Below are 26045 nucleotides of genomic sequence, written 5' to 3'. Positions count from 1 at the left end.
TAGCTAATTAACTTCTGATCTGTTCACTCCAGTAGCAGTTTTCAGTAAGAAAGATACAATTATTATCCTGATTTACAAAGAGGCAACTCAAGCACAGACTCAAATGTTGGTTCACTAATTCTAGAATGTTAAGCACACTGCCCTTATTTTGTCTGTGTGGTTAGAGATCTCCATGTGCATGTTCCGTGTTTCTTTTTCAGCAAAAAAAGCACCATGTTTTTTACATGTACTTGTTTTCTCATTTTATGGAATATAGCATCTCTGACTGTTAAGTACTGACTAGATTGTTGGCTTGATTGATTAATCGATTGATTCAAAAGTGTTTGACTTTACTGCCAAGAGCTGTGGCCTCTAAGCAGTTTTAAATTTTCAAAGGTTTGTAAGCAGTAGACTGACGGAAGTGGAGATTTTGGAAGATTTAGCTAGAAATGAGAGATTGGAGACTGAAGATTAGAGTGCCCATAATTCAGGCATGATATGATAAACATCCATACACAGTCAGTTGTGTCAAAGTGATCGAAAAAAGGCAAATACAGGATAGGAATTGTTCACTGGCATTACGATTGATGTAGGTAAAGTTGAAACTTGGATCATTAGAAGAAAGGTTGCATTATTGACAGAAGCACAGAAGTCTGGCCAAGATAAATAATTTTGTGCAGAGAATAGTGACATGGTTGAAAAAAATTTGGTTTTAGAGTGTTCAAATAGATATATCCAATTAGTGGTTACTCCATAAGATGTAACACTACAGACCTGGCTGAGGAGTCTTTCATACCAAGAGCTGTTGAATTGAAGAGTATGAATCATCTAAAGGAGAAAATGTGAGAAGAGAAAGGAACGTCAAGGACAAATGATGTAACTTATCTCTTCGATATTTCAATTATAGGGCCCTTACTAATTAAAGTATGTTACCATTTTTAGTGACCTTTTTATTTTAATAAGCCCAAATACATAAACAAGTATGTAGATTTTGTTTTAAATTGATGTAGTCTCAATTTAATGTTCCATATGTTAGTATTTTATGTTATTTATTATATCCATATATTTTATTTTTATTTATATTCATTGGGCTTTTCTCCCCCGCTGTTCCCTGCCCCCAACACACACGCGCATGTGCACAAACACTAGGCTATAAACCCTATGTGTGTGTGTTAGTTGCTCAGTCGTGTCCGACTCTTTGCAACCCCATGGACTATAGCCCTCCAGGATCCTCTGTCCATGGGATTCTCCAGGCAAAAATACTAGAGTGGGTTGCCATTTCCTTTTCCAATAAACCCCACGAGGCCAGGGATTTTTGTTCTAGTCACTCTTTTCTCAAGTGCCTAGAAATGTGCCTATCACATATCAGACATTCAATAAATATCAGCTGAATAAATAGTAATAACGATAGCCAACACTTAAGGAAGGCTCACTTCTTGTCATACTATTCTGAATGCTGTAGATTATTATAACACCCTTGATCTGCTGATGCAGAAATTGACCCACAGGTTGGTTAACACACCCCGTCCCCAGCCATCAGTGTGGTGCTTCTGTTGAAGACGATTGCTGTGTTTGGTTCTGTGAAGTCTTTATGGAAGAACCAGAAGGTGTATATTAGCCTCTAGATACAAAATACTAGCTATATACCTGGATTCACATTGTTAGTATGTTGAGTAAGTATAAAGGTAAATGCAGCTGATTTGAAGCTTTCAAAGTAGTAAGCTTAAAGAAACAGAAAATCACACCCAAGAATTTGATGTCTCATTTGGCAGATTAGCAGGCTAAACCAGGCCCATCCATCATGAGTTAAACCCATTCTCAAGGCCTGCAGATCCAAGGTACTGTCAGCAGTGTTATATGGGTCTAATATCTGAGTCCTTATCAGTGTCATTTTCATTTCTGAGACAGGTTTCATTTATCATCCCATTGTGCTATATTTCACATCAGATGTCAAGATAAAGTCTCTAATGTCAAAGATTTAGAGGCAGTGATTTTCCAGACTTATTCATCAGAATGCAGTGATCCTGGACATCCGGAGAAAACGGATGACGCTGGACTTTTAAAGCAGTTGGCATTAGGTGAACTTTAGAGAGAGTATCGCTCTAAGACAATATGCGAGAAGTTTCAAGGATATGAACTAAAGGCATCTGAAGAAACTGGACTAGAAAACCCATCACGTCAGGTAGTATCACATGATGCAACAGGATCCAGACTGAGCAATGTTTCACTCAGGTCGCAGTGAGGAAGTGACAGGGAAAAATACCAAGTACAACAGTGATCAGGGAATTATCTAATAGACACACTACAAGACTCATCATTAAGGAGTAATTGCCTAGCGTCTCAGGGTGCTTTCATCCACATGAATACGCTTTCATATAGAGGATTATCAAAGACTTATCATGTGAGCACTGAGAGGGAAGATGTGAATATCCATTTTCACAGATGATCCAAAAAAGAAGAAAAATATGAGAGACTGTGTTTCAAAAGACAGTGGTCCTATTTTTGCTTATTTTTTGTTTAAATCCATCTTATAGACTTCTCTTGATAATAACATCTTTTTTATCACCTAATAGGCCCATAAGTAAAAAAACAACAAAAAATGATCTGTACCAGGAAAATGAATTAAAGAGAGGTTAAATGGCTTTCCTGAGGGAAATCATTCAATTTATTTGCAAAGTTAGAGTAGGGCAGAAAAGCTATCTTCCTAGTGCATTTCTTATGCCAGTCACAGATATAAAATATTTAGTGATATGAAATGAGTGGTTTTACTGTTTAACATAGAATAATGCGACTTTTAAGCTTCATGCTACATTAGTTGTATTTTGTTGTTGTTGTACTTTAGATTACATTTATAACAACATGAGAATAGTAATGTTCCTTGATGGTGATTTTTTTTCTGAAAGATAAAAAGGAAAAAAGCCCATATATACTTTTACTCCATTATACCTTTCATATATATCTAATATGACAGAGCTCCGAAAACATTTGCATTGTAAATTTACATATTCAGTGTATCTCATATCAAAAGCTATTAAGTTGGATTTTAAAATAAAGAATCTAACAAGTAACTTTTCATTTTGAACTTACTACTTTAGTTACCAAAAAAATTCCATGAGAGTAATTCTGTTAAGCATTCCAGGTTTTCTTTCATTGATGAATAGAAGAATTGAAGTCTGGAAATGGGCTGTCAAGAAAATATTAATTACTAAAATGTACTTAGAAGCTGAGTCATAGGACCTTTTAAGTCAACCTCTGCTGTACACTTGAAAGAAACAGTCATACTATGTTGTCATATATTTAACCTCTTAACATTTTGAAAGCACAGTGAATATGAGAAGCTCTCTCATCAGTCATAGTATCGGTTTTGTTCAAAAACTAGAAGGTGCTTCTACAAGCACAGTTTATCCCCAGTAGCTGTCTCACTAGTGTCTGGGCTTTAGGGTAGTCTTACAGTCGCCTCAGAATTTTTCAGGCCTGCCTGCACTTTGGGTTCTCATCGCCTGACCTTCCAGGGAGGAGCAGTTATGATGAACTATTTCAGCATATTCTGCTTAGGATTTCCTTAGAATTGATTGGAGCTTTTTGTTTTGGTTGTTCTGTGTTGTTACTTGTTCTCTCCCATACCTCCCCTGTTTACAATACCTGAACTACTGATCTTATTGTCACCATGAATTCAGGTAAAGCTTATAAGGAGAGGTGTGTCTCCACTGTACTAGCGGGGCTGACGCTTTTTGTAGAGTTGAATAAGACCAATCATACCTCCCTAGCCTGGGGAAATCCAACACAGTGGCATTCTTTGCCATCTGGACGTAGATAGTCCGTATTTATATCTCTTACTTCAGGCAAGTCCAGAACGACTTGGCCGAGCTATTGTCTGATCTATATCACACCTGCTGGTTGTGTCACAGCCTTGTAAGGACCAGTGCTACCTCAGAGAAGTTTATCTAGTTTGATGTATAAGAAGACCTCAAAGAAAGGACTGGGACTATGTAACAGTGCCTCAAACAAAGGACTAGGAATATGTAACTATCGAGAAATAGAGAAATCTTTTATTAGACTGTCAGAGTGCTAAGTACCTCGGGATTTCCACTTGTTTTGCACCAACAGTGGTGATCCAGACACTCCCATTTGCCAACAGAAGCCTGCCCACCTGCTGCCTGCTCTCACACTGTTTTTACTAAAGACTCAAGTAATTGGTTCCAAAGATCATAGTACCATACATTAGAAAGGTCATAGAATGCCTCTGAATACTTCTGTTATATTTAACACTAAATAAAGGAGTATATTTTGTCTTAACAGTTCAAAAAAATCTCTTCCTAGATGTCTGTCTTCTCACAAAGAAACTGAGAAAGAAATAATACCGATTTACTTCCTTTTAGTATTCTGGGTGCCTGAGCACACAAAGGAGACTCAGGACTATGGTATCGTTACTGCATTCCTACGAACTTGTACATTTTAAAATATCATCTTCTTATTTAGAGTTATGTGGTTAAAAAAAGCTTGACTATCATACATGAAAAAAGGATCCCTCACTGTATGTAGGCTTTGAGCAGGAAAGCACCTGCTCTTCTACTGGCCGATCTTAAATAGCCAAGATTAAAGACACAAGTTTATTTAAGGGCAATGAGGAAACTCATTTGACTTCTTGGAAGTCCTGCCAAAGGAAATACAAGATTTTTCTCCTACATTCTGTCTTTATGTTGATAATAAATCATGTTTTCTTTTTTTGCTGTTACAGTACTTCTGTTGCAGAGTGAGAATCATATGCTAGACAGTTGAGAGATTATCACTTAAATATTTTCTTAAATTTCATGTGTCTGCTCTCCTTGTACTGGAGGATAGTAAACAAGGTACAGAAAAAAGCTGAAAGGATTCACACAGGTAATTTTTTCTGATGTAAACAAGAAGGGAAAGGAAATGAACAGAAATAAAGTTTACATACCCTACTGATGTCCAGCTGCATGAAAAGATGGTACAGAAAGAATCCATGTGATAGTAAAAGATAATTACAGCAGTGTTTCCTCTGGCTATTGACAAGCTCTTAGTTTATTCTACAATCGTGTATTTTAAAATGAAAGAAGGGACCAAAAGTGCTTTTGTAGATTTGATGTTAAGCTGAAAGTGGCATTTGGATAACACCAGACAATATCAAATCTTAGTTTTTATGTGCCATTTTCTTGGTGTCATAAAATGTTGTTTGTTAGTCAGTCATGTCCGACTCTTGCAACCCCATGGCCTATAGCCCACCAAGCTCCTCTGTCCATGGGATTTCCCAGGCAAGAATACTGGAGTGGGTTGCCATTTCCTTCTCCAAGGGATCTTCCCAACCCAGGGATCAAGTCCTCGTCTCCTGGATTGGCAGGCAGATTCTTTATCACAGAGACCCCAGGTGTCATAAATGCTTCTTTTTAAAATAACTTAAATTTTTTCAATGATCAAAATTCAAACTCACATCTCTCTGGGATTGGTGTGAGCACACCTTTTTTTTTTTTTTTTTCTTGTAAGGAACTTATGCCAAAGCAAATGGAGACCAGTATATATTTTATCAGTGAGTAGGGGAAAGTAACACTTTGGGCTTCCCTGGTGGCTCAGATGGTAAAGAATCTGCCTGCAAAGCGGGATACCTGGGTTTGATCTCTGCCTCGAGACAATTCCCTGGGGAAGGGAATGGCTACCCACTCCAGTATTTTTGCCTGGAGAATTCCATGCATATAGCCTGGGGTTGTGAAGGGTTGGGCATGACTGAATGACTAACACTTTTCAGGAAAAAAATAACTAGATTGAATCCCATTATTAATGTCTTTACAAGAGTGACTTCCTGCTTTTGTATATTATCTGAACAACTTTTTGTACTCTGCTTATATTAGCATCTTTAGTTTTGCTCCAAAATCCATTTAACTGAAGTCAGGTTCTGTCACTGAGTAGGGAAGATCCACTGAAGAAGGTCATGGTAACCCACTCCAGTATTCTTACCTGGAGAATTCCATGGACAGAGGAACATGGTGGGCTACAGTCCATGGGGTCACAAAGACTCAGACACAACTGAAGCAACTTAGCACGTATGCACACATTTTACGAAAGTTAATCAAACACATTGTTTTTTTCTATCTTGCCTCTGCCCCAAGGCTTATAAAGTTAATCTTAGTTTATTAGAAACTTAAATAAGTTTTAAAAGAAAATTATTCACTGGCAAGAGAACCCAGATTTTATGCCTAGTCCTAAGTATTTTACATGAATTACCTATTAATAATTTATTTCTCACATTTTGTTTTTTTTATTATACAGTTGAACAATTTGAAGTTTAGAGTAATTTTCAAGGTCACAACTTGAGGCAGATCCAGGATAAAGATACCGACTCAGACATTTTAATTGAAACCTAACAACAGTGTTGGGCTATACTGGTCATTAATATTTTCAGAACATTATGTTTATAAAAGACACCTTAATGATCACTCACTACCAACACAGTTTTAAAATAATATTGAAAAAGCAGAGCAATATGATTGATACCATCTCCCCAAGAAGTCAGGAATGATGTGGATGGACCTAAAGACTGTCATACAAAGTGAAGTAAGGAGAAGGACAGATACCATATATTAAGGCATATATGTGGAATCCAAAAAAAATTGGTGAAGTCTATCTTATTTCCTAAGCAGAAATAGAGACACAGATATAGAGAACAAATGTATGGAGATGAAGAGGGAAAAGGGGATGGATGAAGTGGGAGATTGGGATTGACACATATACGCTGTTAATCTCCTGAGAAGGAAATGGCAACCCACTCCAGTATTCTTTCCTGGGAAATCCCACTGACAGAGGAGCCTGGCCCATGGGATTGCAGAGTTGGTCATGACTGAGCATACATGCACTCTTGTATATCTACACTTTACAGTGGATACTAACACTTTACAGTGGATACTAACACATTGTAAAGCAATTATACTCTGATAAAAATAAAAATTATACATTATAAAAAAGGAAAGAGTTACATGGAACAAGGTTTCTTTCTTCATTGACATATACTGTATTTAGCTTAATTTCCAATTTCTTTTCTGATACTCTTGTGTAAGAGAACTATTATATTTAAGTGTACTAATTTTTATTGTCAAGTATGTTACTAAAATTAAGCATATTATTCAGATATATTATTTATATCATTATGCTATGCAAACTTCAAATAAGATATAGTAATTAATTTTATGATAATTTTTAAGACCCATTCTTTTTGGTTCATATGCTCTGAAGTAAGTGTTCAGTTGACTGGACAAGAAAAAATGTTTATATTAATGTTTTGTCAGAATAGATCTCCATGGGAAAAAAGAGATATCCTATATCAAAAAGCATGCAGATTTTCCCCATTGCACTTGTAAGTGAAGTGAAGTGAAGAGACGTGGCTCAATCCTGTCCGACTCTTTGCGACCCCATGGACTGTAGCCTACAGGGCTCCTCTGTCCATGGAATTTTCCAGGCAAGAGTTCTGGAGTGGGTTGCCATTTCCAAGTTAAATAAATATTTAGGATTAAATTTCCATGAGTTACTGACATTTCCCTTGTCAGAATTAGTAAAAATCACAAGTGGAAAGAATATAAATGAACATCATGCTTGCTAGAGCTGTCAAGGAATTACTCAGTGTTCCTTCTTACCAAAGCATTCTCAAAGTACATGCATCAGTTAAATACATATATTAAAGACTAGACTAAAATGGTGAGCTTAGTTAGATTTTAATTGTGTTAAGCACTGCTTTAGGTAACCTTGTAAATGAAACATACCCTCCAAGATCAGCACTTAAGACCTCTGGAGTGCTTGCTTGTTCTTTTATTCTTGTGTTTGCTCTTCTGACTTTTATATGTGCCAGTAATGTCTCTGTCGCATTTTGGTAGACAAAATGTGTTCTCACAGTTTGAATGCGTAAGCTCGTGAAAGCATTTTTTTTGGTTTTGTTTGTTTCATTTTGTTTGCTGTTTTGTTACACTTGATATCCCCATTGCCTAAGTAAGTACATAGTATCTGCACTGTGGTTCTAATCCAGGCAGCGTAATAAGTACATAGTATCTGCACTGTGGTTCTAATCCAGGCAGCGTTCCTCTCAGTTGTCACATACATCTGGGCATCTTATTCTGTGTTGTAATAGTCAGATATTTTAGTCAGTCACATAAATGTTGATTTTTTAATTACTTTAATGGTCAACATTTAACTGTGGTCACCAGTAAAAACTTTTATTAAACTTGCCACTAGGTTTTCTTCCTGTCTTTTGATAAGTTATTATATGATGGAAAAGGCATGGACCTTGGAGGTCAAACCCAATTTGCTCTCCAAATTTCACCAGTTACTAGTTGTGCGATCTTAATTTAGTTCATTTCTCTATATCTCAGTTTCCTCATTTGGAAGATAGAATGATAATATCTACTTTATATAGTTATTAAAAGATATGATGGGATAATCCATATGAAGCATCCTGTCAAATGTCCAGCAAATAACTAAGTAATTGATAGTATAGTGAATATGAGCTCAGGATCTGAAATCACACAGACCTAATTTCAAATCTCAGATTTTACACACAGCAGCTGTGAAAACCTAAGCAATTTTTTACCTCTGTTTAGCCTCAGTTACCTTATTGATTAAGTGGCTGTAATAAAAATACCTTTGTTATGACTATTAGAATTAAATGCAATGTTGCATGTAGAACTTGTGTTAAACACGAAGTGAGTGCTTAATAGTAGTTGTTATTAGTACTTGGAATCGATGTATTTGATATTATCTATGCTGCTATAGTTATTAGAATAATAAAACCTTCATTTCTGTGATATGAGAGTCTTAGTTTCTAATCAGACTTAAAGTAATATAAACACATTGCTTATAGTATTTGTATTGCTACACTGTTGTCAATATAGTAATATCTAATAGAAAATATATGTGACAATATTCCTTATAAGCTATAGTGTAAGTAAACCACACATGGCTATATTTTAGTTGGTTTGCTTGAAGCTGTTCTTTAAAAATATGTCCAAATACACCTTTGAATGAGGCAGCTGCTCTATGAATGAGAAATTAGAAATGGAAACAAAGGTAGCTTAGTCTGGAGTACCAAGAGCAGTCTCTACATGAAAATACCAAGACAAAATTGATAACAGTACACACAAGATTGTACATGCTTCAAAAAGATCAGAGGACTCAGTTAATCCAGTTCCTAGTTTTATGGATGAGGGATATTGAATCTGGGACATTGGGTGACATACCCAGGGTTAAGGACAAAAAGGAATAATGTCCTGACTTCTAGTTAAATACTCTTTCCATTAAAGCCAAACTACTGTGGGAATCAGGTTTTTGGAAGCAAAATAATATTGTATGGAGATTTTTGTCAAATTTCTATAATTGACTGGTATCAACTAATACAGTTCTTACCAGGTGTAGGAAACTATACCTTTCTCAATAGGATGAAACAATTTTAATAATTAAGTTTTGAAAAAAATCAGTTTAAAATAAATGCATTTATAAAGCTATCCTTAATTAAAAAACTTTGATAGTGTAGAAAAGAGTCATTAACTTTTGATTGGTCATTTTTTATTCACTTTAAAGGATGTCAAGTCATTAGCCTTAGTTCCTCTAATCTGCACCTTACATTATATTAAGTACATTTTACGGAGGCTCTGGGAGAATCATTGCAGTTTGTGTTTGTTTTTGTGGTAAACCTTTTAACAAATTATACTAAGTTTACTTCTGAGGGTAGGTTGCTTTCTACAGTTGACGGTGACATTAGCCACCGGCACTTCATCTGTTACTTCTAGTTAACTGATAATTATTTTATTCAAAAATAACTTAATTATTTCATTCCAAAAGCATAAATAGGCGCTTAATTCATAGCTTCATCCATTGTAATCTTCAAGGTATAGAATTTTACAAAGAAAAAGCTGCCAAAACCCTGCTTTTCCCCAGATTGTAATTTTTGCTTCTCTGTCTTGTTTTATAGAGCTACATTCATGGGAGCAGCCAGGTCCAATTCGTGGCAGAGTCACACATTATTCTGGTACTAAGTATCCTTTAAAATACTGATGGGTTGAGAAGAACAAAGCAGAGCTGCATGCTATCAAATTGATTTTTTTCCTAACAAATAAGACTTTTGAGACATTAAATTTTAAACTTTACCATGTGACTAATTTTCCAACTCCTATGCTAACTATTTTCTCTTACCATGTAATTTTTAAAATTCTAAATCATTAATAGGTTATAATTTTCTCTTTTTTTACTATTGAATTTTGAAGTATAGCTTTTGATTATCTCTGGCTAGAGTTTTTTTTGTGTGTGTGATGTCTGTATGGTTTTCCCCTTTAGAATCTTAATGGGGAAGGGGAAAAAAAAGTGTTCTATTATATAAAAAGCAGGATAAAAAATTATCTTAGTTCCCTTAAATGTTATATAGTAAATGAGAGGAAGATTTAGGATAATTAGACATCTTTTTGGAACATGGAAGACTAAATGTTATGAATCAGATAATACAGTACAATTTATGATTTAGAGGTAGAAGACAGCAGAATAGTAAAGAAGTATGATTCATTTTTCCAAAAACAAATTACACATTACTAGAATGAAGTAAGGTTAATTTGGGGGCCAACAGCTGTACTTTGGGGGCACACTGACATCTGTGTGAGTCCTGTAGAAATGTTTGTATGTCACGTTTATAGTGTTGAATGTAGTGAGTCATTGTCCGGATCTACAGTGTGCCTTATAGTATTGTTTATCAAATTTGATTACTCTCCTGGTTACCAAGGTTCATCTTCAAATAAAGCAGTCTAGACTCAATTTTCTAGTATCTGATATAACCATAACTATTTAAACCTTTAAGGATTCTTAGAACTCTCCTAGAGCAAAACCTCATTTTATAGCTAGGAAAACTAAAACCCACAAAATTTAATTGCCTTGCCTTAGTTTGGAGAAAGAACTGTGTTTTTTCCTAGACATACATACCTTTGGCACAGGTTAATTTACAGACTAGGCATAGTAAGAGAATATTCAAACTGTCAGCATCACTACTCTTGTGCTTTGGGGCCACTATTAAGTAAACAGCATCACCTGAACACAGCCCTGTGACCCCACGACAGCTGATCTCATGACAGGATGGCTGCTGAGTGATGACTGAACAGGTAGTGAACACAGGGTGGACACTCTGGACAGAGGGACAGTTCACATCCAGATGGAATAGGGCAGAAAGATGCGAGATTTCATCATGCTGCTAGAATGGCATTTGAATCTTATTTTAAAACTTACGAATTATTTCTGAAATTTTCCATTTAATGTTTTTGGAGTGTGGGTAACTGAAACCATAGAAAGTGAACCTTATAGAAAAGGGGAAATAAGTTTTGCAGGTAACTTTTTGGTTCTTATTTGTATAGTTGTTTTTTTTTTTTTTTTCTGTTTTCAATCCATGATGTAGCATTTTAGCAATATACTTCTTTCAAAGCAGCTATTAAATCAGAAATATCTAGCAGAAGGAATGAAAAGGTGTGTTGAGACCGTCATTCCGTTGTATGGCAGAAATTTTACAAACAGTATTGACGTCTTCCATGTAGATTTTTAACAGTAAAATGTATTATCTTTCTGCTGCTAGTAACTATTTGTTGCTTTATCGCTGCTGTTCTTTTTATTTGCCTATATCTATGTAAAATGGTGGGCTCATTAAAATCATCAGTAAAAGTTTAGAAGAAGCCATTATATAGTAATTTCTGATTTTACTTTTACTTGGCAGAATCTACTAATTTTTTAAAACTTACTTTATAATTTTTTTGTAATTTGCATGTATGTTTTTATGTGGTGGCTTATTCGCTAAGTCGTGTCTGACTCTCACAACCCCATGGACTAGCCCTCCAGGCTCCTCTGTCCATGGGATTCTCCAGGCAAGAACACTGGAGTGAGTTAGAAAAATGCAAATTCCAGGTGGTAACTTCTTGTTTATCTTTGGAGAATATTTCTGCCTTTTGGTTTTCTCTTCCTAATTTAGTAAGCCAGATCATTAGATGCAGTTGCTACATACAAAATTTTATTTTAAAAAAATCTAAGAACTAACAGATAGGAGTCATTTGATGTCATAGGTTATAGGATGACATTTAGTAAAACTAAGATTTTTCTCCCTGTTAGTAGTCTTTTATTTCAGTACCCTATTTAGGAGGGGGAAAAGAAATCCTAAGTAGTCATTGAGAGAAAGCTATTTTAAAAAATAAAAAATGTTATGACATTTAAAAAGGAATATATGAACTAAGGCTAATATATAAATCTCTATATTTTTCCAAAGAAAATATTTAAAAAATTTTTCATTCAGTTATGTTTTAACACCTGTTGTAAATATATTTGCTGTTTGCAAGAAGGTAGGCTAATAAAAAAATAATTTCAATTAGTATGAGGCATCAAGAGGCAACCTGTTGCATGGAAAAGTTGAATTGACTTTTTAGCCGGGTTTTTATACAGTACAAAAGGAGTTCTTCCCAGGTGGAGAATGAGTGAACAAGAATATTCCAGTGGAAGGTGTAAAAGGTAGACAAACATAAAATGAAAGAGTATTCAAAGACTGTGCAGGGGAGACTGATGAAAGGTTAGTTGGCTGGATAATAAATATCTTCCCATACGTTGCTAAGAAATTTGAATCTGATCTAAATTCACCAAGACATGTTCTACATGGTAGTGGAAACCAGACACATGAGTTCTCGGATTGGCTTTACTGTCAAGTATACAAATTCTGACCTGTCCCTTAATTCTGCGCATCCTCTAAATTCTGGGATGTCAAGATAACATGAGATAAATACCAATTAAAAGTAAAGGTTCTGATATAAAAGGCAAAGATTATACTAGCAGTAACAACTGTTTCTAAATATTTTAAAATGTGTTTTCATAAAGATCACATTTGCTTTTCCTATGAGAAAAACATTTGCTTTCCATCTTTTATGAGAGTATAGTTTTACTCTGACTTATTTTCAATCCATGACAGACAGCAAATGTTTCTTTTAATGTGTTATATCCAAGGAGAAACATACTACAGAACAAAAATTAATGATGGATACAAGTTGAAGATATTTTAGATAAAGTCTTCTATAATATGCTGACTTTTTCCCAACATTTGTTCACATTTATCTTTAAACTGCCAATCCTGGGTCTCTTCTTAGGAGCCATGGTAAACCTAACACCATTTGTGATTGAGAATGGATTATAATGTGATGCAAATGTATGTGCATCTCTGTGCACGTACATTTCTAGGATATTCATTTTCTGTGGATTTTGTTATTTACACAAACAGCAGCTGTTTTATGTAGGATCATGTCAATATTTTGACTTTTTTAGCAGTAAGAAAGTGATTGACAGGATAAGCAGGGGACTGGAGAGTGCATAGTAGCTGAAGTGTACAATGTTATGATATTAATCAATACAGATGTGCAAAGTTATACATGAAGTAGAACAAAGGTGTGTGTGTGTTTGTGTCTGTATAGGCATAGTCATTAATCTCAGGACAACAGAAAAAGTTTCAGGAACATTACCGTTTAGCTGGTATATATTTATATCTCTTAATGTTGAGATTCTTTAATAAGGCTTAGTCAAATGGTTACACCCATCAGTTTAATGACAGAAAAGTATCTGTTATTCCAGAGTTTGACACAGAATCTCTCAGAGATTTGTAGCTTTCATTAATCAGTCAGCCTTCCACCCAATAAAGGAAGACCTACACATTAACTGTGACAGATGTTAGAGTCAAAGCTTCTTCCTGTGTTTATAAATCAGTACATTATCTAAAAATGTTTACATTACAAATGTGATTTTTTTCCCCAAATGATAAGTATTATGTAGGCTCTCTTTTACCAAAAATTATTTTCATTGACAGAATAAAACTTGACCTAAATAATTCTCAACACTCAAAAGTTTTTAAGCTCAAAAGTATTTTTAGATGAAAGAGGAGGGCTGGCCAGTTTAAAGCCATTTAGTGTAATTCATGTATCTCAGTTACAGCCATCAAGTTTAAAGTACGTTCACAGCTCTTTCCTTGTTAATGACTAGAAAACTCACTTTTGCAGGAAACATTCTAAGTAAAAAACTCACTTAGTTCCTGATCCTGCTGCTCTCTAATAAAATATTTTACATTGGGGTTGTACATAATACCTATATCTAATAATCTCTTTGCTTTAAAGTTCCTACTTTGAGATTATGTGTACAAGGATTTTTGCATTTCTTTATTTTCACATAAGAGCAATGCTAACTTCCTCTCAGACATAACAGTTTAGAGTATCTTTGGCACTGTCTCAGATCCTCTATAGCAGAGGTTGGAAAACTAGGACCAGTGAGGTTCAATTCCAGCCTGATTGCTATTTTTATAAATTAAGTTTTATTGGAACACAGCCACACCTATTCATTTGTGAATTGTCTGTGATTACTTTGCACTACAGTAGCAGAACTGAATAGTAACAATACACCATACAGCGTGCATAGCCCCAAATATTTACATTCTGGGCCTTCACAGGAAAAGTTTGCAAACTACTATTATGTAGAGTATAAATAATAGAAAACAAAACCCCACAACCTTATTACCCCAAGACAGTTGCTTTTAACTTTTTATTATCTTTCTTTGCCTGAATTTCTCTTATTATTTGTAAAGAGATGCAATTATGTTGTTAAGTGCATTTTCACTTGATATAAAATTTTATGCTTAGCATAAAGATATACATGGTTAAACAGATTTAACTATTTTGTTCCTTTGCTGTTCCCTCATCATTTTCTTCTAACCCTGTTACCATCCTGCTTCAATTCTTCTATGTTCTTTTGGTTTGCACCTTTTACTCACTTAACTTTGTGGCTTTGCACAAGTTACTTGGATCTCTCTGATGGCTTCAGTTTCCTTATGTGTAAACTGAGGATTACAATCATGTATATCAGAGCCTAGTTGGTACTGGGTAAGATAGTGAAGAAAATAAACTCCCTACCCTTTGGGCACTAACATTGTAGTGACAGGAGAGAGACAGTAAATAAATAAAGATACATGTTCCAAATTTCTTTTAAAAAATAATGTTAACAGAGAAAAATAAAGCAGGATAAGAAGTGCAGTGTTCAAAGGAGGTTTCTCTACTATCATTTGATCAAAAACCCAAAGGAAGTGAGGGAGTGAGTTACATGGACATTGAGGGAAATAGCATTCAGATAGAGAAACAGCAAGTGCAAAGATCCTGAGGCAGAGGGTTCTTCTTGTTGAAAAAATACCAAGGACACAAGAGCCCTACAAGGGCAGAGCAGTATAGGAAGTGGATCAGGGTGCAAATGAGGTGCCACCTGGAGGTCATTTTGAGGTCTTTAGATTATTACCTTTCCATCTCACTGTGAGTAAAGAGTACTCTGAGGAAAAGAATGACATTACCTGCCTTATGTTAAAGATACTAGAAAGTCCATACTGCCCAAAGCAATCTGCAGATTCAGTGCAATTCTTTTCAAAACACTAGTGCCATTTTTCACAAAACTAGAATAATTAAAATTTGCACAGAACTGCATAAGACCCTGTTTAGCCAAAGCAATCATGAGAAAGAACAAAGCTGTAGGTATCATAGACCCTGATTCCAAACTATATTAAAAAGCTATGTGGCTTCCTTGGTGGTCCAGTGGTTAAGAATTCACCTTGCAGTGCAGCGGACACCAGTTCAGTCCCTGGTCTGGGAAGATCCCACATACCACAAGGCAAATAAGCCCTTGTGCCATAGCTACTGAGGCTACACTCTGGAGACCATGAGGCATGAAGCCCACGTGCCGTAACTGCTGACACCTGCGTGCCCTGGAACACACGCTCCGCAACAAGAGGAGCCACTGCAACGAGAAGCCCGCACACCCCTGGAGAGTAGCCCCTGCTCTCCACACCGGAGAAAAGCCACACAGCCACGAGGACCCAGCACAAGACACTAAGGTAATAGAAGCAGTATAGAGTCAGCACGAAAGTGGAAACACAGACCAGCAGGACACACCAGGGAGCCCGATATAAACCCAGGCACTTATGGCCGTTAAGCTGCAAAAGGAAAGAACATGCAGTGGGAAAAATACAGCCCCTTTCGTAAATGGTGTTGGGAAAACTGGACAGCTACATGCGGAAGAGCGAACCTGGACCACTCTCTCACACCATATACAAAATAAAGTCAAAATGAATCAAAGACTTAAAGGTAAGAGCCGAAACCATAAAATTCCTCAAAGAAGACACACAGGCAGGATGCTCTTTGACATGGGTCTTGGCAATAATTTTTTGGCTCTGTCTCCTTAGACAAGGCAAACAGAAGCAAATATAAACAAGTGAGACTACATCAAACTAAGAAGCTTTTTGCACATTGGGAAAAAAGCATCAACAAAATGAAAAGGTAGCTTACCGAATGGGAGAAGATATTTGTAGTTTATATATCCAATAAGCAGTTAATATCCAGATGCACAACTCATACAACTCAGTATCAAGAAACAAACAACACAGTTTAGAAATAGACAGAGGACTTGAGTGGACTAAACTCTTTTCTAAGGAAGACATAATTCCAACAGTCACGTGGAAAGATAGTCTAAATCACTAATCAAGGAACTGCAAATAAAATCCAAGTAAGGTGCCACCTTACATCTGTCAGAATGGCTGTCATCAAGAAGACAACAAATAATCCTTGATGAAGATTGGAGGAATCTAATTTGGTACAGCCACTATGGGAAACAGTATGAAAGTTTCTAAAAAAATAAATAAAAATAGAACCAGCATATGGTTCAGTAATTTTCAGAATATTTACCTGAAGAAAATGAAAACTAATTCAGAAGGACTTATACACCTCTCTGTTCAGTGCAGCATTATTTACAGTAGACAAGATTTGGACACAACTGAACTGTCCATCAGCGGATGAACGGGTGAAGAAGATACGATGTACAGACACACATAAACACTCAACCATTAAGAGAAGAATCTTGCCATTTGCCACAACACGGATGAATCTAAAAGAGCATGCTAAGTGAAATAAGCTAGAGAGAGACAGGTACTTTATGATCTCACTTGTATGTGGAATCTAAAAAACAAATGAACAAACAACAAACTGAAAACAGATTCATAGATACAGAAAACAGGGTGTTTGCAAAGGGCAGCTGGGTGAGGGCTTGAACAGTAGAGGAGATGATAGGAGATGAGGAGGCACAAACTTAGTGTTAAAGTAGTCATGGGGATGTAATATACAACATAAGGAGTATGGCTGATAATCTGCAATAACTCTGTATGGGACATGTGGTTACTAGACTTTTGGTGATTATTAGTTCCTAACGTATTTAAATGTCCAGACACTTAATATTGTATATCTAAAACTAACAGTATTTCTAAGACTCAGCGGTAGGAATTAATTTCATAAGTAAGAAACAGTAACCAAAGCTCATAAAGGAAAAGAATAACAATTTTGACCATACTGAAATGACAAGCTTCTGCATAAGTAAACAATCTAAAAGACAAGTAGAAGAATATGTATGTAACACTTCAAAACATTCATATTCAGAAAAAAACTGAAGCATCTTCGAAGATAATAAGAACAGGCAAATATACTTATGGGAAAATGGGCAAAAAAAGTAAACATAATACAAAAAATTAAGCAAAAAAAGGAATTAACATATCAAAAGATAAACTCTGACTCAAGTGAGACAGATCCCTACTCAACAGTTTGATAAAATCAATAGTTCAGCAAAACTGTGTTAGTGGAGTGTAAAGAAATGGTAATTCTTTTAACACTACTTGTTTCACAGAATATGCTCATACCTAGTAAATTTGAAATCACACATATCAGCCTCTCAAAAACTCTACCTCTAGGTGTAGACCCTAGAAAAAATATTTCACATGTATATATAAGAAGATATTCCTTGTAGGAGTATTTGTAATAGCAAACACTTGGAAACAAATGCCCTTGAGTAAGATAACCAATAACAATCAGTATACTCTGATGAAATTCTTACAGATTTGTAATAACACTGTGAAGCTCAAAAGCAATCAAATGAGAAACACGTTGGTCACGCAGTTTTCAAATCTACAGAGGGACAAAGTGACAAAGCAATTTTTGACAAAGTGAAAGTCGCTCAGTCACGTCTGACTCTTTGCTACCCCATGGACTCTAGAGTCCATGGAATTCTCTAGGCCAAAATACTGGAGTGGGTAACCTTTCCCTTCTCCAGGGGATCTTTCCAGCTCAGGGATCGAACCCAAGTCTCCCACATGCAGGTGGATTCTTTACCAGCTGAGCTACAAGGGAAGCCCAAGAAGACTGGAGTGGGTAGCCTTATCCATTCTCCAGCGGATCTTCCTGACGTAGGAATCGAACTGGGGTCTCCTGCAGTGCAGGTGGATTCTTTACCAACTGAGATATCAGGGAAGCCCTAACGGGGGAACAGCAGTAAATTTTTTAAAAAAGTACATATATATATGTTACGAAGATATTAACAGGGGTATGTTACACTTGAGTGACCATAGTTAATATCCAATAAAATGTAATTTGCTTAATAACTTCCCCCTAAGTGACTATTTCTGTCTCTGTCTGCTAATAACACTTACATACAATGTACACATGGGTGTTTACATATCCAGTTTTATCCTGAGAATGTTTTAATATACAGCTTTCATCTAGTTAAAAGTTTTAAGCATTTAATTTCTAAACTCTATTTTCCCCTGAAATAAAAAATAGTGCTATTTCCCCCAATGTTATATTTTGGAAAGAATTTTGGAAGCTACTCAGTAGATGGCATCATAAAATTTGTTTTGTTTGTAGTATCTATATAAAATAATTTTTAAATGTGATTTATATTTTGAATATTTATAGAAAATGTTCTTGAGATAAATTAATCCAGAAGTCTGTGTGAATTGTCAGTAGCTCAAGTCTGTACACTTAAATGAATAGATTAGAATTATACATGAATATAAAAGGATGTTGCCAGAAAAAAATGGAAGGGGAATCCTAATTGAACTCCTTTTTAAGGATCTACATCAGTTCCATCAGTCTGCTTCAAAGAACTAAGTTAAGCAGTCAGTTTCCTGTCTATCACCAGTTTCAGTGAAACAAGATTTTGATTTTTCTATCAGTTGATTATTGGTAACATCCCCATCACTACACAATTGAAACACAAAGAACTTACAATTATCTAAATTTCTGAAGTTTTCAAACTGTTATCATGAATTTCCTCCAAGTTTAGTGGTATGTATATATGTGTGTCGGGTGGGCGTCCCTGGTGGCTCAGTGGTAAAGAACCTGCCTGCCAATGCAGGAGAGGCCTGGGTCGGGAAGATGCCCTGGAGAGGGAAGTGGCAACCCACTTCAGTATTTTTGCCTCGAGGATCTCATGGACAGAGGAGTCTGGCAGACTACAGTCCATGGGTTTGCAAAGAGGCACATATGACTTTCAACTAAACAACAACAGGAACATTTTTGTCAGGCAAGGGGATGGTATTTAGTAGCTTTCTCTCTTGCACATATTAGGCATTCACCAAGGCTGGTTGGTTGGTTCCATGCTGAGTATATTCTAATTTTCTGGGATTGCGCAGTGAAATATCAAAGTGTAACTAGTGTATGTATATCTTTATGTATAAGGTGAAATATCTTTATTGGTTTTGAGAGTATATAATTCATACACACTATTAAAGTCCTGGAATTTAAGAGCATTTAGAATTAGACCTTAAAAATCTCACAAAGCAAAGTTTGAGGTTATGTAGGAGAAGGCAATGGCAACCCACTCCAGTACTCTTGCCTGGAAAATCCCATGGATGGAAGAGCTTGGTAGGCTGCAGTCCATGGGGTCACTGAGTCGGACATGACTGAGCGACTTCACTTTCACTTTTCACTTTCATGCACTGGAAAAGGAAATGGCAACCCACTCCAGTATTTTTGCCTGGAGAATCCCAGGGACAGAGGAACCTGGTGGGCTGCCGTCTATGGGGTCACACAGAGTTGGACACGACTGAAACGACTTAGCAGCAGCAGTCTAAAAATCAAGGCATATTTATTTAAATACATGAAAAGCAGTAATTTTATATCAGGAGAGTAAGTAGCATTCACCTCTGTGTGCATGTGTAATTCAATCATTCTGGTACAGAACACATGGTGTTCAGGTCCAGAACAATTAATAGATTTTATTTGCATCTATTTCTAATGTTTCCTTGACAACTACTATAGATGCTGCTATCACCATGGGGATGGTTCTTCTAAATGAAGCGGCAACATCCAAGGGAGATGTTGGAAAAAGACGGAGTAAGTCTTTGTGTTGGTATCTTTGTAAGTTTGTTTTAGTCAAGCTTCATTTAAATCAAATGGGAAATAGATAAAAAGTCCTTTGTAAACGAACTTCTAAAGAAAGGTTCTGGTTTGAAGACAGCCGCAGTGTCTCTTACTTTTTTATCTTTCTTGGATGTGTGGTGTATGCACAAATATTTAAAAATACATTTCTTCCAGAATGGGATTGGTGCTTTTCTGTGGAATTGGGTATAAAGAAAAGCTGTTATTCGCCCTTGTTGGGGGTGGTTTGATTAATCTCTGCTGAAGTTATGGTCTCTTTGGTCATGTCCACCGTACAGGAAGAGGGGGAAAGTTCTAGGGACAGAGTCTTCAGAGGATTTATAGGCTAATAATATGTCCCCTATGCCACAAGAGTCAGCTATGCATTCAAGGACTGATTCAGACAGAGAAGTTTGTGCATAAGTGTTGTACCCCAAAGTATTATAATGCCTTCCAACTACCTCCAAAACCTCTTTTGAGCTACATTTTGAAAGGGGGCATCTTTTGGTACCAGCTTTTTCAGAGTTTTTGCCTTTTCCACTGATATTCCAACATTCATAGCTCTACTGAGTTTCAGCTTTTTGTCTTAACCAGGTGACTATTTTATCCTTTGACAGAACTGTTCCCCTCAGGGAGTTCCAATAAGAGATTACACATTTTTATGAGGTATGTTTGGCAGGAAAAGGGAAAAAACACATAGGAAAAATCTTCTGCCCTCAGGAGCATGGGTCAAAGAATGTCAGAGAGCCTTAAATTCAGTATTTCTTGCCACAAATCTTTCCATAATTGATATAAAGTCCCTATGTGAGTTTATGATTATGCTTCCACAAACCTATAATTAAGATTTTTATCAATATGCTTTGCATTTCTGAACCCTATTAAAATCCAGAATGTATGTATGAGGAACATAGGCATCTGGAGAAGACTCTTAATTTATTAAAAAGTTTAAAATAAAAATCCAGACTTATTTTCTTTATGGGAATTTTAGCCATGGTGGCATGAATGTCAGTCAGTCATAGTGATTTCTAAATACAATACTTAGGGATCTTTAGTGTTGAAACATTTTGGATGCAATAGATCCTTTACCCTCATTTCCCCTGATGCCATTTACATACTGTTATAAAGAAACCACAGAAGCAATGGATGCTTTACTATGTTTAGTTAATCATTGTTCAGAACATCACTTTATGGTTTATCATTTGCATAAAGAACGTAATGTTCTTGGGACCAACGAGTAGTATTTATATAAGGACAAATTCTTACATGTTCATATATTTATCATACATCCTATCACATTAAAGTAGTAAGGTAGTGTGTAATAGATACATAAAATCACTTCAGCCCCCACCCACCGCCACTTTATTTGTGTATGTGTGTGCGAGAGAGAGTGCACAAGAGTGCATGGGAGAGAGAGAAGGAGTGGGGAATGGGAAATATATTTTGAAGTTAGCCCTTTTGATCCCAGTGTGGCTTTTATTTTGGGTGTAATGCAAGTGCTGTGGTTACTCTTGCCCAGGTCAGAATCCGTCTGTGCCCTCTTCGCACTTTCTTCTCACAAGTATGCTGTCTGGGAACGGCTGCAGTGCATGGTTTGTTGGGTCACCACTGACTCCTCCTGCGTCCTCTTCCTTCCCCCTGTGCCTGTACCTCAGTTCCATTACTTTGCTCCACCACATAGAATCAAGTAAATAGCTTCTGTTTTACTTGATCACATTTTGAGACACATTTCCCATGGTGCATATCAAGTGTTCAATTCAGTTTAGTAACACAGTTGTGTCTGACATTTTGCGACCCCATGGACTACAGCACACCAGGCCTCCCTGTCCATCACCAACTCCTGGAGTTTACTCAAACTCACGTTCATCGAGTCAGTGATGCCATCCAACCATCTCATCCTCTGCCATCTCCTTCTCCTCCTGCCTTCAGTCTTTCTCAGCATCAGGGCCTTTTCCAATGAGTCAATTCTTTGCATCAGGTGGCCAGAGTATTCAAGCTTCAGGTTCATCATCACTCCTTCCAATGAATATTCAGGACTGATTTCCTTTAGGATGGACTGGCTGGATCTCCCTGCAGCCCAAGGGACTCTCAAGAGTCTTCTCCAACACCACAGTTCAAAAGCCTCAATTTTTTAGCACTCAGCTTTCTTTATAGGTGAACTCTCACATCCATACATGACTACCGGAAAAACCCATAGCTTTGACTAGACAGACCTTTGTTGGCAAAGTAATGTCTCTGCTTTTTAATATGCTGTCTAGGTTCGTCATAGCTTTTCTCCCAAGGAATAAGGGTCTTTTAATTTCATGGCTGTAGTCACCATCGTGGTTATCTGGGTCATGATCTTTTTGATATAGTTCTTCTGTGTATTCTTGCCACCACTTAATATCTTCTGCTTCTGTTAGGTCCATACCATTTCTGTCCTTTATTTTGCCCATCTCTGCATGAAATGTTCCCTTGGTATCTCTTATTTTCTTGAAGAGATCTCTGGTCTTTCCCATTCTGTTGTTTTTCTCTATTCTTTGCACTGATCATGGACGAAGGCTTTCTTACCTCTCCTTGCTATTCTTTGGAACACTGCATTCAGATGGGTATATCTTTCCTTTTGTCCTCTGCCTTTTGCTTCTCTTCTCTCAGCTATTTGTAAGGCCTCCTCAGACAACCATTTTGCCTTTTAGCATTTCTTTTTCTTGGGAATGGTCTTGATCCCTGCCTCCTGTACAATGTCACAAACCTCCGTCCATAGTCCTTTAGGCACTCTATCAGATCTAATTTTTTGAATCTATTTCTCACTTCCACTGTATAATCGTAAGGGATTTGATTTAGGTCATACCTGAATGGCCTAGTGGTTTCCCTCCTTTGTTCAATTTAAGTCTGAATTTGGCAATAAGGAGTTCATGATCTGAGCTACAGTCAGCTTCCGGTCTTGTTTTTGCTGACTGAATAGAGCTTCTCCATCTTTGGATGCAAAGAATAGAATCAGTCTGATTTCAGTATTGACCATCTGGTGATGTCCATGTATAGAGTCTTCTCTTGTGTTGTTGGAAGAGGATGTTACTATGACCAGTGCATTCCCTTAGCAAAATTCCATTAGCATTTGACCTGCTTCGTTTTGTACTCCAAGGCCAAATTTGCCTGTTACCCCAGGTATCTCTTGACTTCCTACTTTTGCATTCCAGTCCTCTATAATGCAAAGGACATCTTCTTTGGGTGTTAGTTCTAGAAGGTCTTGTAGGTCTTCATAGAAATGTTCAACTTAAGCTTTTTCAGCATTACTGGTCGGGGCATAGACTTGGATTACTGTGATATTGAATGGTTTGCCTTGGAAACAGAGATCATTCTGTCGTTTTTGAGATCGCATCCAAGTACTGCATTTCAGACTCTCTTGTTGACTATGAGGGCTACTTCATTTCTTCTAAGAGATTCTTGTCCACAGTAGTAGATATAATGGTCATCTGAGTTAAATTCGCCCATCCCAGTCCATTTTAGTTCATTGATTCCTAAAATGTTGAGGTTCACTCTTACCATCTCCTGTTTGACCACTTCCAATTTGCCTTGATTCATGGACCTAATATTCCAGATTCCTATGCAGTATTGCTCTTTACAACATCAGACTTGACTTTTATCACCAGTCACATCCACAACTGGGTGTAGTTTTTGCTTTGTCTCCATTTCTTCATTCTTTCGGGAGTTATTTCTCCACTGATCTCCAGTAGCATATTGGGTACTTTCCGACCTGGGGAGTTCATCTTTCAGTTTCCTATCTTTTTGTCTTTTCATACTGTCAACAGCAAAGGGAGTGATAAAGTGTTTTACTCAGCTCCTGGAAAAAGACTGAGGAAAGGAAGAAGTGTGTGGTCATACCAAATGTAGGGAGATGTAAAGTAAAGCATCGTGTCATTCATTCTGGGTGCACTAACATTATTGTAAGCAAAGTTGCTACATCAAGTGGCTGGTGTCTATTTGGGCATTCTACAGTTTCAGGGGGAAAAGGTGGTTTTTTGCAGTAGTCAGCAGCCTTTTTTTTTTTTTTTGCTTTATTTTCTGCCAAATTTCATTTGAAATTCACCTGCATGTGTGTTATATATGAAATGTCACAGAGGCTGCAACTGAATGCTATTAAGTACTTAGGATTTTTCACAATTTGTTCTCAAACCTGAGAGAGTGATATTTCTACGGAGTTGAAGGAAAACTGATCAACAGGCTTCTGGATCATGTTTTAACAATTTCCTAAAGTCTCCACTGATTTCTAGGATTGTAATTAAACCTGGTCTAATTTATATAGAATAATTTAAAAATTATAGTTCATCACTATAGAAGCATACAGAATTATTTAATCTCCCTTGTTTTCTTCTGTCTTGGCATGTTTAATCTCTTTTATCTTCCCCTTTCTTTTGTAATTAATCATATTAGATAGTCCAGTGTTTTTAAAGAATTCTCTGAAACTAATGAAAGGATATAAGTATCATGCATAATCTTTATTCTTAAGAAATATTTAGGTATTTCTTATTAAAAGAACTTATTTACAGAGCAGATTTAGGTAAAATTCCATTTCTCTAAATATGTATTTTCTTTTATTCTAAACATACCTGCATTTAATTGGCTCATATTTTTAAGCATTTAAAGATTTTACTACTAGCAAATTTAATTAAAAATCTAGTAGATGTATTTGCATATATTTCATAATATATATTTGATTAGTCATCTACTTTAGAGTAAAATCTTCCTAACCATAACAGAAAGGGAAAGAAATGTCCCTGTTGTCAACTTGTGAGGGATAAAGTGATGCTGGAAACCTAAATCACAGCCCAGCATATTCAGCTGTGACATTCACCACCTGCTCCTTTGTAAAACGAACACTAATGTGTTAACACTATCACCAGCTATTTAGGGTTGGTTTTCCCTCTTTGACTATCACAGAGTCTGTATTTTCTCATACCCTAAGCTTTTGTTACTGGCTTTCGGTATGCTGGGATGAACTATCACTTGTAAGTAACAGGCGTTTACTGAAGCAATAATCTAGCCAATCATCTAAAATTACATTTCTTTGTAAATATTGCATGGCATCTGAAAATAAAATTATATGGCACATTCCAATACTGTAGATGTCTCTGCTAATATAGCCAGTACTTCACAGTGCAGGGACCGATAATCTCATTTGTGGTTTATCACATTTTCTTGTGTTTTGTTTTGTTCCCTCCGGGGGTATTTTAGTACTTGTAGGAATTCGGTAAGAGAAGAATACCACCCAAAACCTTAGATCAATCACTTTTTTTTTGTTTTGTTTTCATACTCCAAGTAGTAAATTGTCATTGAGAAGAATGTGGAAAATAATGATTATCTGGTTTGTGGTACCTGTATGTGCCATGAGCTGTTACATGTAAGTATGTGTAATTAACTGAATGCTTTTTAAAAATATAAACATTTGTGTTGTGTGTGTCTAGACTAATGGAGTTTTCTGTTTCTTTCTAGTTATTTGTCTCGTGGGATTAGGCCTGGTGGTCTTCTTCTTCAGTTTTTTACTTTCAATATTTCGTTCCAAGTACCACGGCTACCCTTACAGGTAATATCATTATACTAATATGAATGTTTTCATTTTAAACTAATGGAATAAACCGAATTTCATGTTTTTATGTTTCTAACATGTATTTAAGGATTAATATAAAGTAGCTACCTTATTTGCAAAGTCATCTTAAGCTCTATTAAGCAAGTTTTTGAGCACCTACTATGTGTTCAGCACAGATTATATGAAGGAGATATATATATAAGGCATGGTACCTGCCCTCCTTCGTATATGATAGTTCATTTTAG

At 36.3% G+C, this 26045-nt stretch overlaps 1 protein-coding gene across 4 annotated transcripts in view; it reads left to right on the top strand.

Moving 5' to 3' along the window:
* The window catches only part of TUSC3 (tumor suppressor candidate 3), a 239010-nt gene that overhangs the window by 195896 nt on the left and 17069 nt on the right, over positions 1 to 26045 (top strand). For all 4 annotated transcript variants that reach the window (XM_040243170.1, XM_040243167.1, XM_040243168.1 and 1 more), the window contains 3 exons: positions 9947 to 10010; positions 20142 to 20216; positions 25707 to 25797. In XM_040243170.1, coding sequence (XP_040099104.1) covers positions 9947 to 10010; positions 20142 to 20216; positions 25707 to 25797 — 230 coding nt within the window. The remainder of the gene's footprint in view (positions 1 to 9946; positions 10011 to 20141; positions 20217 to 25706; positions 25798 to 26045) is intronic.

Source organism: Oryx dammah, unplaced genomic scaffold, assembly GCF_014754425.2.
Source record: "Oryx dammah isolate SB20612 unplaced genomic scaffold, SCBI_Odam_1.1 HiC_scaffold_7, whole genome shotgun sequence".
NCBI lineage: Eukaryota > Metazoa > Chordata > Mammalia > Artiodactyla > Bovidae > Oryx > Oryx dammah.
This window is presented reverse-complemented; position numbering and strand designations above follow the sequence as displayed.